The 16906-nt window shown below is 49.5% G+C and overlaps 1 protein-coding gene across 1 annotated transcript in view; it reads right to left on the bottom strand.

Annotated features, from left to right (window-relative positions):
• Window positions 1–16626, bottom strand: part of PADI4 (peptidyl arginine deiminase 4) — a 34348-nt gene extending 17722 nt beyond the window's left edge. Inside the window, exons 1-4 of the mRNA XM_043573884.1 lie at window positions 16502–16626; window positions 4722–4902; window positions 2272–2338; window positions 637–704 (exon numbers count right to left, since the gene is read on the bottom strand). Coding sequence (XP_043429819.1) covers window positions 637–704; window positions 2272–2338; window positions 4722–4902; window positions 16502–16593 — 408 coding nt within the window. The 5' untranslated portion in view covers window positions 16594–16626. The remainder of the gene's footprint in view (window positions 1–636; window positions 705–2271; window positions 2339–4721; window positions 4903–16501) is intronic.
• Between the last annotated feature and the right edge of the window lie 280 nt (window positions 16627–16906).

Here is a 16906-nt window from a genome sequence, read left to right as displayed (position 1 = left end):
TAATTTTTCCCTCTGCCTTTGGCTGACCCCACAGAGGGATCTTCATCTTTGGACAGGTCCTATCCTTCTAAAGGGCTCACCAGCATTAAATCGGGCAGGCAGCTTTGGGATTTCAGTTGCTCCCTGAGCTTTATCCTCTGCAGACCCCACTTAGGACAGCCTGCGTGCCTCGCTCGGGCTTTCAGCATCACACTTTCCCCACCCCCACTTGGCTCCTTCCCTCTCCTCCCCCCTGCCAGTCCTTCCTTTCTCTATTCATCACTCCCCACCAGCAGCACCATGGGAATCTCTCCCACCAGCCCAGAGAGCCCCCAGTGGGAGGGTTTTGTTTGTTTGTTTGTTTTTTTGTTTTTTGTTTTTGCCAGAGTTAAGAACTGCCCGCATTCACTGGATGACTCTGTCGTTTCCAATTTGTAGGACAACACATGCTCTGAACGCACAACGGGTGAACATCTAGCTTTGCAAAAGAGACGGGGAACATATGCATCAAAATGGACATGGGGATTGTCCTTTTCTTCTCTCCCTGGTTCTTGCTAGAGGGACAGGCGGCCATTCGTGCCATCACCAGCAGGGGGCGCCAGAGGAGAACCCAACGGAGTCAGGGCGCAGCTGGAGCGTCCAGAGGCTTGAGCCTACCTGGCCTTTCTGGGCTCCGGCAGGCTTCACTTTGCCAGTGCGGGTGATGTCCGCGCTCAAGGAGATTTCTGAAATCCCACCAAGAGGAGAGGGTTGGTGAAGGGACAAGGTCAAGGCACTCAGCCTGGCCCGGCGGGGGGGGGGGGGGGGGGGGGGCGGGGCAATAATCCTTTCCCCGGGAGATTGTCTGCATTGCACGGCTTCAGGGGAGACACAAGTTCAAAGACGCCCCCATGTCCCCCAGGAAGACGTCTGACTGCAATTCAGACAGCAAAGCTGGAGCTTCTGACCGCACGCACTTTCCTTTGCAGGGGAACTTGTCACAGCTGCGATGCTACCCAGACCCTACACATCCAGCCACCTTCAGGGGTTCAGAAAGAATTCCCAGCCACCCCCAATGGGATGCTTGGTGCAAAGACACCTCGCCGGGCTCCCAGAGACCTCTGGCCTCAACTCCAGTCCCCAGTGACCTTGGGGTGGGGGACCCAGCCTCACCAGGCTCTTCTTTATGTGCATTATGACTGTGCTGGGGACAAATCGTGGCCCCAGACATACCCCTCTCTATGCAAATGCCAAGTCCGAGAAAGCATACACCTGTTTCTAAATCCCTCCCACCCTCTCATCAGCACGTGTGGTCACATCTGCAAGGTGTTACATAGAGTGTATGTAGTGACCTTGTGAGCTCACAGTGTGAAGTTGACCGGATGACCTCTTAAACACATCCACGGCCATGTGGTAGTCGGGTCAGAGCAGCATAGAGTTGAATGCTCTGCATTTCCCGGCTCCTTCACTAACCGGCTGCAGGAACTTAGGCAGCTCTGTCCGCCTCTTGTGCCTCAGTTTCCTCATCTGTCAAATGGGCTATAACAGTACCAATTTCATGGATTGTTATATGGTTTAAATGTAAAGTCTCAGCACAGCGCCCGGTATAGAATTAGTGCTATATCGTTCATATTATTAAAATGCATACTCATGAAATAAGTGTATATCAATGCATGAAATTGATTTGTTAATGAATGAAACCCATTAATGAAATGAAACGTGACGTTTCACATGCCGTTCATACATTTAATGCGCGTTTAAATGGCAACAACAATCTTACAAAATTATCGTTTATGATGAGGTCAAGTTAGAAAATATACTTTATTTAAAGGAGACTATTAAATAAATATGAGTCTAGGCAGATCATCGGTACGGCAGAATGGCAAAGACGGGACGTAAGTCGTGGCATTTGGGGGACATTGGTCTATCTATTATTGTATAAGACTGTCATCATCTGCTTTTCTTATAAATATTTGAAGTATCAAAAGGTATAGAGGCTCATATATGGAAAATATATGTAGCACTTCCTAAGTTGAGAAAATATTAACGTGTCATTGCACACTCTGTAAATGCCTTCCCTCCCCTACCCCTCGGTGAATTTCTTTATGGTTCACTGATGGGGGAGGGGATATTTATGAACCACCAGATGCACAACTAGCCAGAGAGTGTCCCTTTTTTTCTGCTCAGTCTAAAGTAAGATCCAGTGTGTAGTTTCTCCCGGAGAGATGCCTTGCAAGGGTGGTGTGTGTGTGTGTGTGTGTGTGTGTGTGTGGAGGGGGGCAGTGGGACCCCAGGATCCTGGTGTTCACTTACCGACACCAGTAACATAGAGCAGGGCTTGGATCGGGCTGGTCTTCGATCCATAGTATGAAATCTGGACCTAAAAGGCAGAGCAAACCATGAATGTCTTCTCTTAGTCATTCAACAAACACTAACTAGACCCCTGCTCTGTGCCAGCTCAGGGTGGGATGTTGCAGAGACCAGGATGAACAAGAAGGGATCCCAGCCTGGAAGGAGCACCCCAACTGATGGGAGTAGAGGGGGCAGCAAAGTACTCAGATGACCACAATGCTTAGAAGTGGGCCCTATGGGGGGGGGGGTGGCGCCTGGGGGGCTCAGTCGGTCAAGCGACCGACTTCAGCGCAGGTCATGATTTTGCAGTTGGTGGCTTCCAGCCCGGCGTCGGGCTCTGTGCTAATGGCTCAGAGCCGGAGCCTGCTTCAGATTCGGTGTCTCCCTCTCTCTCTGCCCCTCCCCTGCTCTCGCCCTCGCTCTCCTCTCTGAAAAATGGATAAACCTTAAAAAAAATTGTTTTTAAAAGAAGGGGGCCCTATGGGATCCCAGAAATGGAAGGGCTGAGCCTGCGGAGGCCATATGGGGGGGGGGGTACCCTGTAAGGTGGACCCTGGAAGAGGAGTAGGGGCTCCGCAGCTGGAGACGTGGTGGAGACGGCATCGGAGAGAGAGCGCTGGCTGTAAGCCACTCAGGGATGCGAAGAGCCAGACCTTGGAAAGGCTGGAGCCCGACCCTCGACCCTCGGAGGATCTGAGAGGGGGGAGTTTTAGATGGGAGCCGGTCTCTTCCATCCACCCCGCCCCCCCTCCCCACAACGTGCCCAGGATTCAAAAATCCAGGAAGAGTGGATCTGATTGACTCACCCTGGCCATGGGGGGGCGGAGCGTCAAGATTGACACTTTTGAGCAAAATGGCAGAGGGTTTGCTCCCCAAAGCAAACCCGCAGAGCTGTGACCCCAAGAAGCAGTGCTCTGAGGGGATGGACTGAGGTGTTTGGGTCTGTCCTGTAGATAGTGGGGATCCAGGGAGGGGTCACAGCCGCCATCACCTCGCGTCTAGACCGGGGCATCAGCCTCCAGTCTACTGCCTGGATCCAATCTACTCTGGACGCGGCAGCCAGTGGGGACTTTCTAAGACAAATGCAGACTTGTTACTGCCTGGATGACAGGTTGTCACTGGCTTCCTGTTGCCCTCAGAAAATGAGGTGCCTGATGCCAAGCCCTCTGACGCTGGCTCCCTCTCTCCCCCGCTTTCCTCCTCACCCTCTTTTCTTGCCATGTGTATCTTCCTCAGTTTCCCCAACACACGCCTGACCATCTCCTCATCTAGAGGGTGCACACAGGCCGCGTATCCCGTGTAGTGTTCCCACTCCGCTTTCCCTCTCTTAGGCAGGTCATTTCTACCATCCGTCAGCTTGCCACTTCTTCCAGGAAGTTTTCCCTGATTGCACCCTCACCGACCTACTTTAGGGCCCAAACTCTCTGCTCCGACGGCAGGCAACAACGCTCCATCCCAAGGGGACGACCGCTTGGCCTGTCCTTCTGGAAACAAGTGCTCATTGGCCCAGATCTCTTGGGGAACCCCGGAGGCTCCTCCTGAGCTCATCTACGGTTAAAGGGGCGTGCAGTGGGTTGAACGGCCGTCCCCACAAAGATACGTCTTAGAACTTGCGAACGTGACCTTATGTGGAGAAAAGGTCTTTGCAGAGGCAATTAAGTGAAGGGTCTTGAGAGGAGATCCACGTGGATTATCCGGGGAGCTCTTAAATCCAGTGACAAGCGTCCTTCTTAAGAGTGAGGCAGAGGGAGATTTGACAGCCTGAGGAGGGGGGGACGAGACCACGGAGGCAGGGACTGGAGTGACAGGGCCACAGGTCTAGGAAGCCGGAGGAAGCAAAGAACGGGGTCTCCCCTAGAGCCTCCGGCCGGAGGGCAGCTGTACAGACACCTTGATTTTGGACTTCTGTCCTCCAGAGGGAATAGATTTCCGTTGACTTGAGCTGATATAGTGCGCGGTCATTGGTTCAGCAGCCACAGGAAACGAGTGGGCACGGATCAGAGCTTCCTAGGGCTGCCTGGCCGTGGCCTCCCAGCACACGCTACCGTTCCCAATTGCTTACCTGTGTTTGATCTAGCTTGTAAGCCCCGTGCGGTCTGCAGCCTCGCCTATCTTAATCCTTTCTGTGTCTCCAGTGCCCGGCAGTGCCTGGCATGTAGTAGGTGAACAGTAAACATTTGCTGAACAGACGGATCGAATAAAAACCCTGGCCTCCACAACCCCCTGGCACCCGTACGTTGTGAGGCTGCCGTGGCCGGGGCGGTCGTCATAGACACCCGGGGAGGAGGAGGATGGAGACGCCTGCCGGGGCGGGGGCTGGGGGTCAATGCGGGACAGCCTGTGAGTAGCAGACCTGATGCCACTGGCTGGCCTCCTCCCACACGTCCCACCCCCGCCCCTGCCACACTCACCTTTTGGTCGCCTGTGCTGCTGCTGGCATCTCTCACCCTCAGGCTCACCTCCAGCCTCGGGTCCAGGGACCACTTGGAGGAGCCCTTGGGTTTCTTCTTGGCTGGAGGGCCGTGGGCAATGTCCACGATCACTCCTGGGGAGGCACTGATGCTGAAGGACGTGCAGCCCGTGGGGGCAGAGCTGTGGAAGAGACCGTTGGGGAGGACAGGGGGGTACAGTGAGGCGGGCCTGGGTCACCAATGATGCCCCAGCATTCTCCCTTTCCCCCAACAGGCGTAAACGCCAGGTGGCAGCCAGTCGGCCCTGACCACGGGGCAGGGCGGTGGCGGGGGGCGTGGGGTGGGCACCGTGAGCTTGCCGGGAGGTGGTGAGAAACAGAAAAGCCCCTGAGCCGAAGGGCTTACACTTGAACTAGGAGAATCGCAGAGGGATGTGCCCACCAAAGGCACACACACGGATGTGTGCGCACAGGGGTTTACACCACGCAAGCGCGCACACGTGGGCTTGTGCGTAGATAAACGATCACGCGGACTCCTGCTTCTGGAATACGGCCGACCGGTACTCTGAAGGACCTTCCTCTCACGAAACAACCGGATCACGATTGAGATATGCTTTGTAGAGGGGCGCCTGGGTGGCTCAGTCGGTTAAGCGCCCGTCTTCGGCTCAGGTCATGATCTCGCGGTCCGTGAGTTCGAGCCCCGCATCGGGCTCTGTGCTGACCGCTCAGAGCCTGGAGCCTGTTTCGGATTCTGTGTCTCCCTCTCTCTCTGACCCTCCCCCGTTCATGCTCTGTCTCTCTCTGTCTCAAATAAATGTTAAAAAAAAGTTAAAAAAAAAGATATGCTTCGCAGAGCATCGCTGAGACATAAGGGAGATCTCCAAGGACTCCCTTCTCTGTGTGCACGTGCACACACATACACACCACGTGCTTAAATTGAGGAACACCCAAACCAAGGAGAAGATGTGAAAGGTATCCAGAAAGAAAAGTCAGATCATCTACAAAGGAATAATTATTAGATTGAAAGCCGGCTTCCCGGTCGCAACAATAAAGTCCGGAGGACAGTTGAATAACAGCTTCAAAGTACTTTGAAGAAATAACCGTTAACGTAGAATTGTGTGCCCCACAAAACTATATTTGATTTATTATTTTTTTACATTTCTTTAATGTTTATTTATTTCTGAGAGAGAGAGAAACAGGGTGCAAGCTAGGGAGGGGCAGAGAGAGAGGGAGACACAGAATCCGAAGCAGGCTCCAGGCTCTGAGCTGTCAGCACAGAGCCTGACACGGGGTTCAAACGCGTGAACCATGAGATCGTGACCTGAGCCAAAGTCAGATGCTTAACTGACTGAGCCACCCAGGCGCCCCAAAATTATATTTTAATAAAGACATTTTCAGATGAAGAAAACAATTATTTAAAAATACTTTCATCGGGGCGCCTGGGTGGCGCAGTCGGTTAAGCGTCCAACTTCAGCCAGGTCACGATCTCGCGGTCCGTGAGTTCGAGCCCCGCGTCAGGCTCTGGGCTGACGGCTCAGAGCCTGGAGCCTGTTTCCGATTCTGTGTCTCCCTCTGTCTCTGCCCCTCCCCCGTTCATGCTCTGTCTCTCTCTGTCCCAAAAATAAATAAAAACGTTAAAAAAAAAAATTAAAAAAAAAAAAGAGAGTTGAGTTAAAGAAACAAAACTCAGTTATGTTACATTTGTAAGAGATACACCTAAAATATAAGGAGCCAGAAAAGATGAAATTTAAAGAAAAGGAAAAAACATACATTAAGCCAATACTGACCCAAAGAGAACTTGGGGTGAGTATATTAGTATCGGGCTAAATTAATTTTTATTTATTTATTTGTTTATTTTATTGTTTTTATTTTTATTTATATATTTACTTGCTTTTTTAATGTTTATTTATTTTTGAGAGAGAGAGACAGAGTGTGAGCGGAGAAGGGGCAGAGAGAGAGGGAGACACAGAATCCGAAGCAGGCTCCAGGCTCTGAGCTGTCAGCACAGAGCCTGATATGGGGCTCAAACCCATGAACCTTGAGATCATGACCTGAGCCGAAGTTAACTGACTGAGCCACCCAAGCATCCCTATTTGTTTATTTGAGAGAGAGAGAGAGAGAGAGAGCGAGAGAGAGAGAGCATGAGCAGGGGAGAGGGGCGGGGGGGGGGGGGGGGAGAATCTCAAGCAGGCTCCAGGCTCAGTACAGAGCCTGAGGCAGGGTTTGATCCCACAATCTTGGGATCATACCTGAGCTGAAATCAAGAGTCAAATGCTCAACCCAGTGAGCCACCCAGGCACCCCTAGATGAAAAGCACACTATTAGCAATAGAGAGGATCACAGCCTATTAATTTAAGGTTCAACTCACTTAGAAGATATTCTAAAGTTATATGCACCTAACAACATAGCCCCAATATACATATAAGGCAAAATTTGATAGAAATACAGGGAGAAGCTGACAAACCCATCATCATAGTTAAAAACTTCAAGTCTTTCTCAGTTAACAATGGATTAAGCAGACAAAAAATTAGTAACATGATTAACAAGCTTGATTTGGTAGACATACCTAGAATTCTTTGCTCCACAAATAGTGAATATACATTTTCCCAAACAAAGCACACATGGAACACCAAAAAAAAACATTAATCACATCATTGGCCACCAAAATAAGGGCAACAAATGTTAAAGGATAGGTCACATACGGGGTAGGTAGCATATTCTTTGATCAGAATGTAACTAGGTTAGGAGTCACTAACATAAAGTCCATTGTTAAAAGTCCCATACATTTGAGGGGTACCTGGGTGGCTCAGTCAGTTGAGCTTCCTACTTCGACTCAGGTCATGATCTCACAGTTTGTGGGATCGAGCCCCACATTGGGCTCTGTACTGGCAGCTCAGAGCCTGGAGCCTGCTTCAGATTCTGTGTCTCCCTCTCTCTCTGCCCCGCCCCTGCTCATACTCTGTCTCTCTCGCTCTCAAAAATAAATAAAATATTTAAAAACTTACAAAAAAAGTCCCATACATATGGAAATTTAAAAACCAGACTTCTAGATAACTTACAAGTCAAAGGACAATTAACAGAAATTCAATAATAATACTTACAGCAACAGTTAACATGCCATATTTCAAAACTTTTGGGGGAATGGAAAGTGTTGCTTTGTGCCTTACAGGCCTATATCTCCAAAAAGAAGAGAAAAGCTAATAAGTAAGTATTTAGAAAAAAAATAGACAAATAAAGTAGAATGTAATTTCCCAAAATAAAGAAAATAAAGATGGTGGAAATCTGAAATATAAAACAAGTAAATCAACAAAGCCAAAATAGACTAAAACAACCGATAAACCTCTGGCAAGATTGATTAAGGAGAAAAAAAAATTTTGAAAACTAAGAAAGAAACATCACGACAGGAAAAACAGATTATTTTGTAGATAGTTAATAAAAGGTAACAAAAACTTCACGGCATGATTATCTGAAGCCTCCCCCAAACGTTTTAAAATTTAAATTCAAAAGAAATACAAAGAATGTAATAAGATAGTGAGGCAAAGAGGCAAAATTCAGTTGCATTTCTGGACACCAGCAATAAATAGTTAGAAAAAAATAATTTTAAAAAATAATTTTAAATAATTTTATGGAGAAAAACAAGCCTATTGAAAGCTTTAGAGAAGACCCAAATTAATAGAAAGAAGTACCACAAACATGGGTAGGAAGGCCTAATATCATTATGATTTGAATTTGCTCCAAATGAATTTATATATTCAATGGAATTGCAGGGCTTTTCATAGAACTTGACAAGTTGATTCCAAGATTTATGCAGAAAACCAAGGGGTTAAGGTAATCAAAGTATTCCTCACAGACAAGAAGCAAAATGTGAGGAACTTTCTCTACCAGATATGAATTTACCAGAAAGCCAAGGATGGCACTATAACAGCTCAGGCAGGGACAGATGACAGTTGCAACTTGAGAGAGATTCTACTTGACCTGTGACACAGTGGTCTTGCAGACAAGTGGGCAAGGTAAGATTTTGTAAGATTATGTAAGGTTGTGTAAATGGTGCTGGGACAATTGAATGCCCATATGGAAAATAGTTAAATGAGATGAATAATTCAGTCGATCCCATCCTCACACCATATACAAAAACAAGCTGCAGGGGGATTTAAGACTTACATATGAAAGGCAAAAATTTGAATTTTTTTAAAAATAGATATTGTTTTTTAGAGAAGTTTTAGGTTCACAGCAAAATTGAGAGGAAGGAACAGAGATTTCCCATATAGCTCCTACTCCCTACCCCTACATACAGTCTCCCCCGTTATCAACATCATCCACTGGAGTGGTACATTCATTGAAATTGATAGACCTCCGTTGATATATCATAATCACCCAAAGTCTACAGTTTACATTACATTTCACTCTTGGTGTTGTACATTCCATGGTCTTAAACAAACATATGCACAATGACATGTATCCACCATGATGGTATCATACAGAGTAGTGTCGTTGCCCTAAAAATCCTCTGTGCTCTGACCATTCCTCCTTCCTCCCAACCCCTGGCAACCACTGAGTTTTTACTGCTGCCGTAGTTTTCTCTTTTCCAGAATGTTACATAGTCGGGATCGTATGGTAGGCTTCTTTTAGATTGGCTTCTTTCTTAGTAACATGAATTTAGGTTTCCTCCATGTCTTTTCATGATTTGAGAGCTCACCTCTTTTTAGCACTGGATAATATTCCATTGTCTGGATGTACCATTGGTTTATCCATTCACCTACTGAAAGACTTCTTGGTTGCTTCCGAGTTTGGGCAATTATGAATAAATCTCCTATAAACGTCTGTGTGCAAATTTTGTGTGGACGTAAGTTTTCAACCCCTTTGGGTAAATACCAAGGAGCGCAGTTACTGGTCTGTATGGTTAAGCGTATGTTTAGTGTTGTAGGAAAACACCAAACTGTCTTCCAAAGTGGCTGTACCATTTTGCATGATCACCAGCAATGAAATGAGAGTTCCTGTCCTTCCACATCCTCTCCAGCATTTGGTGTTCTCCGTGTTCTGGATTTTGGCCATTCTAATGGAGTGGCATTAGTGGAGTGGCATCTCATGATTGCTTTATTTTTCATTTCCCCGATGACATATCACGTGGAGCATCTTTTCACACACTTACCTGCCATCTTTGTATCTTTTTTTTGGCCAGGTGTCTGTTAAGAGCTTTAGCCCATTTTCAACCAGGTTGTTTGTTATTAAGAGTTCTTTGTATGTTTTGCGGGGCGCCTGGGTGGCGCAGTCAGTTGAGCGTACGACTTCAGCCAGGTCATGATCTCGTGGTCCGTGAGTTCGAGCCCCGCGTCAGGCTCTGGGCTGATGGCTCGGAGCCTGGAGCCTGTTTCCGGTTCTGTGTCTCCCTCTCTCTGTGCCCCTACCCCGTTCATGCTCTGTCTCTCTCTGTCCCAAAAATAAATAAAAACGTTAAAAAAAAAAAAGAGTTCTTTGTATGTTTTGGATAACAATCCTTTACCAGATATATCTTTTGTAAATATTTTCTCCCAGCCTGTGGTTTGTCTTTCAATCCACTTGACAGTCTTTTTTAGAGCAGAACTTTTCAATTTTAATGAAGTCCAACGTGTCAATTCTTTCTTTCCTGGATTACGCCCTTGGGGTTGTATCTAAAAAGCCATTGCCAAACCCAAATTCATCTAGATTTTCTCTTATGTTACCTTCTGAGAATTTTATAATTCTCTGTTTTACATTTAGGTCTATGGCCTGTTCTGAGTTTATTTTTGTGAATGATATAAGGTCTGTGTCTCGATTCCTTTTTTGGAGGTGGATGTCCAGTCGTTGTACCATTTGTTGAAAAAACTACCTTTTTTCCCCCTGTTGTGTTGCCTTTGCTTTTTTGCCAAAGGTCAGTTGATGTATTTATGTGGGTCCATTTCTGGGCTCTCTATTCTGTTCCATTTATTTATTTCTCTGTTCCTTTGCCAATACCACACTGACTTGATCACTGTAGCTTTATAAGAAGTCTTTATAATATAGTGTCAGTCCTCCAACTTTATTCTTCTCCTTTAATACTCTTTTGGCTATTCTGATTTTTTTTACCTCTTCATATCAACTTTAGAATCAGTTTGTTGATATCCACAAAATGGGATTGCATTGAATCTATAGATCAAGTTGGGAAGGACTCACATCTTGCCAATATTGAATCTTCCTATCCATGAACATGGACTATCTCTCCATTTATTTACTTCTTTGATTTCTTTCATCAGAGTTTTGTAGTTTCCTCATATAGGTTTTATTAGATTTATAGCTAAGTATTAAATTTGGGGGGGGAGTGAAAATACAGATGGTATCATGTTTTTAAATTTCAAATTTCACTTGTTTGTTGGCAGTATGTAGGAACATGATGGACTTTTCCTCATTAACACTGTATCCTACAGCCTTGTCATAGTTTTAGAAGGTTTGTTTTTTGTTGTTATTGTTAATGTGTTTGGATTTTCTACAAAGACGATCATGTGACCTGCAAATGAAGAGAGGCTTATTTCTTTCTTTCCAATTTGTATCTCTCTTCTTTCCCTTTCTAGTCTCATTGCACTTGTTAGGAATTTTAGTATGATGTTGAAAAGCGGTGGTAAGAGGGGACATCTTCGCCTTGCTCCTGATTTTGGTGGGAAAGCTGCAAATTTCTCACCAATAGGTGTGATGTTAGCTGTAGGTTTTTTTTGTAAATAGTCTTTATCAAGCTGAGGAAATTCCCCTCTAAGTTTACTGAGAGTCTTGTCATAAACAGGTGTTTGATCTTTTAAAAAGAGATGTTGCAGCATTTTTATACCATTTCTCAAACAAAACACAAAACTAATACATATTAAAGATTGTAAGTTCAACTAAATGAGAATAACTGTCTTCTGTTTACCAAAAGACACCATGAAGTGAAAAGACTAGCATAATCTAAGGAGAAGATATTCATGACATAAAACCAAAAAGGCTTAGCACCCACAATATGTAAAGAACTCGGGCTAATCAATATGAAAAAGACAGATAACGCAATAGAAAAAAAATGGCCAAAGACATAAACAGGCATTCACAGAGGTTGAAACAGAAAAGGATGATAAACATGTGAAGACTCACTCCATCTCACTAATAAGTAAGGAAACAAAAATATCCAGGCCGTAGTAACACAGGAGTATACACCAACCTGACTGGCGAAAAATAATGCCATAGACAATATGGTTCAAAGTCCACTCTAACACACTGCTTATGGGGGTGTGAAGTTAACCACTCTGTCAAACAACTGGGTGTTCTCCTATGAAGTCAGACATTGGCCCCTCAAACCCAACGATTCCACCGCTAGACAGACACCCCACGGCATCCCTGGAGCATGGACCCCAGGAGATATGTCTGAGAGTGTTCTGAGAGGGTACTTTCTGTACCAGTGAGTGACCCACAGACCGTGGAAGGACTAGTAATGGCAGCAGATTCAAACTATGGAAGGCTCCCTGGGGAGCCTGGGGAGGGAAAGCTGACTCCACAAGGTCACAAGGATATGAGTGTTATGATTGCATTTTCCATTTTTATTTTTGTCGTAAAATTCTCCTTCTCTGTATCAAAAGCTGCATGTATTCCTTATAGAGAATTAGGAAAAGTACGTGATAGGCAGTCTTTGAACATGGCCCCCAATAATTCCACCTCTGGTGCTCACGGTCTCCTGTAAATCCCTCCTCCTGAGGGTGGGAAGGGCCTAGTGACGGCCTTCTAACCAACGGAAAATGGCAAAAGCAATGGGTTGTCACTTCTGTGGTTGAGGTTACAAAAGACTTTCTCTCTGCCTCTCTCCCTCACCCCTCTCTCCTTGGCTTCCTCACCTTGAGAAGTCAGCTGCCATGTTGTGAGCTATGGAGAGGCCCAGATGGCAAACAACCGAGGGAGGCGTCCAGCCCACGGGGAACCGAGTCCTGCCAACATCTATGTGAACAGGCTTGCTAACATGACTATGGCTCCACTGACACCTGGACAGTGTCTCTGTGTCCCCCACTGGTGCCCCAAAGCGGAGGACCCAGGAAGCCACACAGGAGTCCTGCCCCACAGACAAGGCGAGAGAATAGACGATAGTGTTTCAAGCCACTGGGTTTGGGGCAATTTGTCCCACAGTGATAAATCATTAATATGAGGCTAACAAGGAAGAAAGTAGGGGAGAGACAGACAGAGGAAGGAAGGGAGGAAGGGAGGAAGGAAGGGAGGAAGGAAGGAAGAAAGGAAGGAAGGAAGGGAGGGAGGAAGAAAGGAAAGAAGGAAAGAAGGAAGGAAGGAAGGGAGGAAGGAAGGGAGGAAGGGAGGAAGGGAGGGAGGAAGGGAGGAGGTGGGGAGGGAGGGAAGGAGGGAGGGATGAAGGGAGGAAGGAAGGAAGGAAGGAAGGGAGGAAGGAAGGGAGGAAAGGAGGAAGGAAGGGAGGGAGGAAGGGAGGGAGGAAGGGAGGGAGGGAGGGAGGAGTTGCCTAGAAGAGAATGGAATCTTACCAACTTAGAGACAATCATTGACATTTTGATATTTTCTTTCAGGAGATTATTTTTTTTCATGTTTATGTGTGCATGTATTTTGAGAGACAGTGCACGTGCACGCAAGCAGGGGAGGGGCTGCGAGACAGGGAGGGAGGGAGAATCCCAAGCAGGCTCCACTCTGTCAGCACAGAGCCCAACACAGGGCTGGATCCCACAAACAGTGAGATCACGACCTGAGCCGAAACCAAGAGTCGGACCCCTAACCGACTGAGCCACCCAGGCGCCCCAGGAGGAGGTCGATTTTTGAAGTAAGTTTCGCAGGACCGAGAAGCAGCAGATGAAAAAGAAACTCATCTTTCCCCCAACGCTCCCCTGGTCTCTGTTCCCCAGTTTCCTTCTGTGGGCTGTTCACCCTGCGCGGGCCCTTATGCCACCCCCGCAAAGTCAACCTCAAGTTCTTAGCCTCCAAGGACGGCGAGCTGGTCATCTCAGCCGCAGGACAGGAGAGGGGCACACTGGGCGTTCGGAACAGCAGGAACACGAACAAGGGACTCAAACGACAACGGGCAGGCCGAGCCGGGGGGCCAAGCGGGGGGCGCACGCAGCCCCCGGCCTGCGGCGGGTTCCCCTCGGCTCGCTCTGCCCCACGTGGCTTCCTCGCCAGGGGCAGGAAGACGGGCGCAGACAGGGAGGTCTGTGGCCTCACAGTCACCCTCTGTGCCAGATGGGGAAATGGAGGCTCAGGGCAGTGAGGCCCAGCTGGGAAGTGGCACCACTGGGATTGGACCTGGGATGTACGTCCTTTCCTTCGGCTGTGTTTCAGACCCTCTCGGGTCCCTGACCGAGGGGCTTCCATAAACACAGAGGGGTTTTCACTGTGAGTGGGGGAGGGGGGGAGCCGCCGTGTGTGTTGCTTTAAGACAACCCAGAGCTGATCTCCGTGCGATTTCTACCAGCCTCTGCGGAGACAGCGCTGAGAGCTGGAGCCCCAGACAAGCGACCTCTGGATCCAGCTCCCGCATCCGGCATTTGCTTCCCAACGACCCCCGGGCCACACAGCACTCAGTGTCTGCAAGTCTTGAATTTGGGAGATCACGCAGTCTTTGCGGGAAGGGGGACCAAATTACTTGTGTCATTTGTAATCCTCGCCACGCGCCGGCAGGGTGGATGTTAACGTTCCCATTTGGCAGACGGGTACACCGAGGCTCAGACAGAGACTCGCCCGTGTTCCCCGCTGTCACACTGAGTGGTCACCTGTTGAGAAGGAAACGCTGGGGGGACAGTGGAATTTTGTTGGAATACCATCAGTGTATTTCCCATTACAGGAAAACAGCTTTTCCAAATGCAGAACGGAAATTGCAAACAGCGTTTGTTAAGAGCAGCTCTGGAATATGGGGCCTACGGCCCCGGGTCTGCTCCTGCCTCTACAACCCTGTCTTTTTTTTTTAATTTTTGTAAGTATTTATTTTGAGAGAGATAGACAGAACAAGCCAGGGAGGGGTAGAGAGAGAGAGAGAGATGGAGAGAACCCCAAGCAGGCTCCCCACTGTCGGCACAGAGCCCACCGTGGGGCTCGAACTCATGAGCCGTGAGATCGTGACCTGAGCCGAAACCAAGAGTCAGATGCTTAGCCCGCTGAGCCACCCAGGCGCCCCCCCACCCCCGGCCCTGTTTTTCTCACCCCGGGAGCTCTGAGCCCAGTGGCAGAGGGCTGGGCTTGAGCTAAGGGGTGGAGGCATGCACGCGGCAGGGGGAGGACCAGGGGGCTGGGCTGGGGAGGAGGGCGTGTCTCAAGAAGAGAATTCACCTCCTCTTTCCCCTCCCCCCCAACCCCCATCCACCCCCAGTTTGTTCTCAGGGGGAGGCGGGGGGTGGGCATCGAGGAGGGCGCACCTGTTGGAATGAGCCTTGGGTGTTGTATGGAAACCAATTTGACAATAAATTATATCTCTATTTATACACATATGAAGAGAATTCAGACTGCAGTCGGTGCGGCGGCTGCCCAGGAGATGGGAAGAAGGTCCTCGTGAGGCAGGGCTGGGCGGGGGTTGGGGGGGGGCTGTGGTCAAGGGCAGGTAAGAAGGGAGAGGGAGGAGTCCCCAAGCCAGGCTGCCTGGGTCTGAATCCCAACTCCCTCACCTCTGGGCTGTGTGGCTTCAGGGGGGTTACTTAACCCCTCAGAGCCTCAGCTTCCTCTTCTGTGAAATGGGAATAGCAGCACCGCCTGCCTTCCTAAGGCCGTTGAGTGAGTTGTGTGTGGACAGCGGGAGGGAAATCTGGGGCATCACTGGGTGAGACGTCCGGGGGGGGGGGGGCGGTTGGTAAATGACAGGGCTCTGTGTCTCAGAAGGAGCTCACTCTCAGAGGGGGCAGGTGGCCTCAGGTGACACCAGCCTCTCTTTTCCCTTTCTCCCTCGGCCTCTCGGTCTCCGGCTTCCCCTCCACGTCTCCGGGAGGCTCCCCCTTTGGTGCTGCTCTACCGCGGTCCAGGTTGAGGCAGCGGTGCCACTTTGAAGGAAATGTCCCAGACAGTCCCGTGGGCACCATCGAGGACCACAGATGTCCGGCCTGGGAGGGAGGAAGCCGGGGGAGGCCGCTACCTCTACTGACGACAACGACACCGACCACGAGCACTGAGCATCCCTAGACCGTATCTTGTTTAACCAGAGCCTGGGGCCGGCTTGGCACATAGTAGGTGTTCCGTTGGTATTTGTTGGATGGATGGATGGATGAAAACCACTAACAGTATGTCCAGCTCTATGCTGAGTTCTTACACACTTTCATCTTTAATCCCTCTACCCGCCATGTGAAGTGGATATCATCCCCATTTCACAGATGAGGAACCTGAGGCTCAGTTGGCCTTGGCCTCAGCCTCTCCCACGCCACAGCCTGTCCCATCGCAGATGCGTTCTTACGCACACCTGGAGGGAGGCTCAGCTGAGAGGTGGGGGGCTGGCAAACGGCCCCTTGAACCAGGTGTGGGTTGTGAAGTCCAGGGCCTAGCCTTCCTTCCAGGGCCGTGGGCCTGCTGTGTGCCGTGAGGCAAGTCACAGACCCTCTCTGAGCTCCGTTGCCTCAACGGCGAAAGGAGAGGGTCCTGTTGGCCCTGTGGCCATTCATTTGCGGTGAGGCCCTAGGGAACCCTCGCCTCGAGTCCAGGCACATCCCGGGGCCACGCAGCTCTTCCCCTCTGGCTTCTCCCTTGGGCCGGAAGCCCCAGCCAACCACACATCCTGTGTCGGCAGAACCTGCTCATCCAGCATCACTGGGCCCGTCCCCGCCCCCGGCCCCGAATGTCCCCGCTCACCTGTAGACATCCAGCTGACTTTCGGTGCCCAGGACACACACGGCATAGGTGGGCTCCTCCGGGGCCACATGGATCACCGTGCCCTGGGCCATAGTCCCTCCCGCCAGCCCGTCCCTCCAGCTGCAGGGAGCCCCTCGGCTGGTTCCTTTATAAGGCCTGGCCGGGCTGAGCCATGAGTCAGCACCTGTGGTTTGCGGGCCGGTGGCTTAGCCCTCCCCACGCAGGCCCCGGGGCGTGTCCTCTCCACCCTCCCCAGCCCAGGAGCTGCCCCTCGGGCCTGTATGAGTGACGATGCCAGAATCAGGGCACTGATGCCTGCGGTCTCCTGGGAAGGGCCAGGGGCTCAGGAAGCCTGGGGGTGGGGAGCGTAGGTCTGAATCTTCACATAACAGCCCCGTGCGCACC

The sequence above is a fragment of the Prionailurus bengalensis genome, chromosome C1, assembly GCF_016509475.1.
Source record: "Prionailurus bengalensis isolate Pbe53 chromosome C1, Fcat_Pben_1.1_paternal_pri, whole genome shotgun sequence".
In the NCBI taxonomy this organism is placed as follows: Eukaryota; Metazoa; Chordata; class Mammalia; order Carnivora; family Felidae; genus Prionailurus; species Prionailurus bengalensis.
Note: the sequence above shows the minus strand (reverse complement) of the source record. Positions and strands in the feature narration are given on the sequence as shown.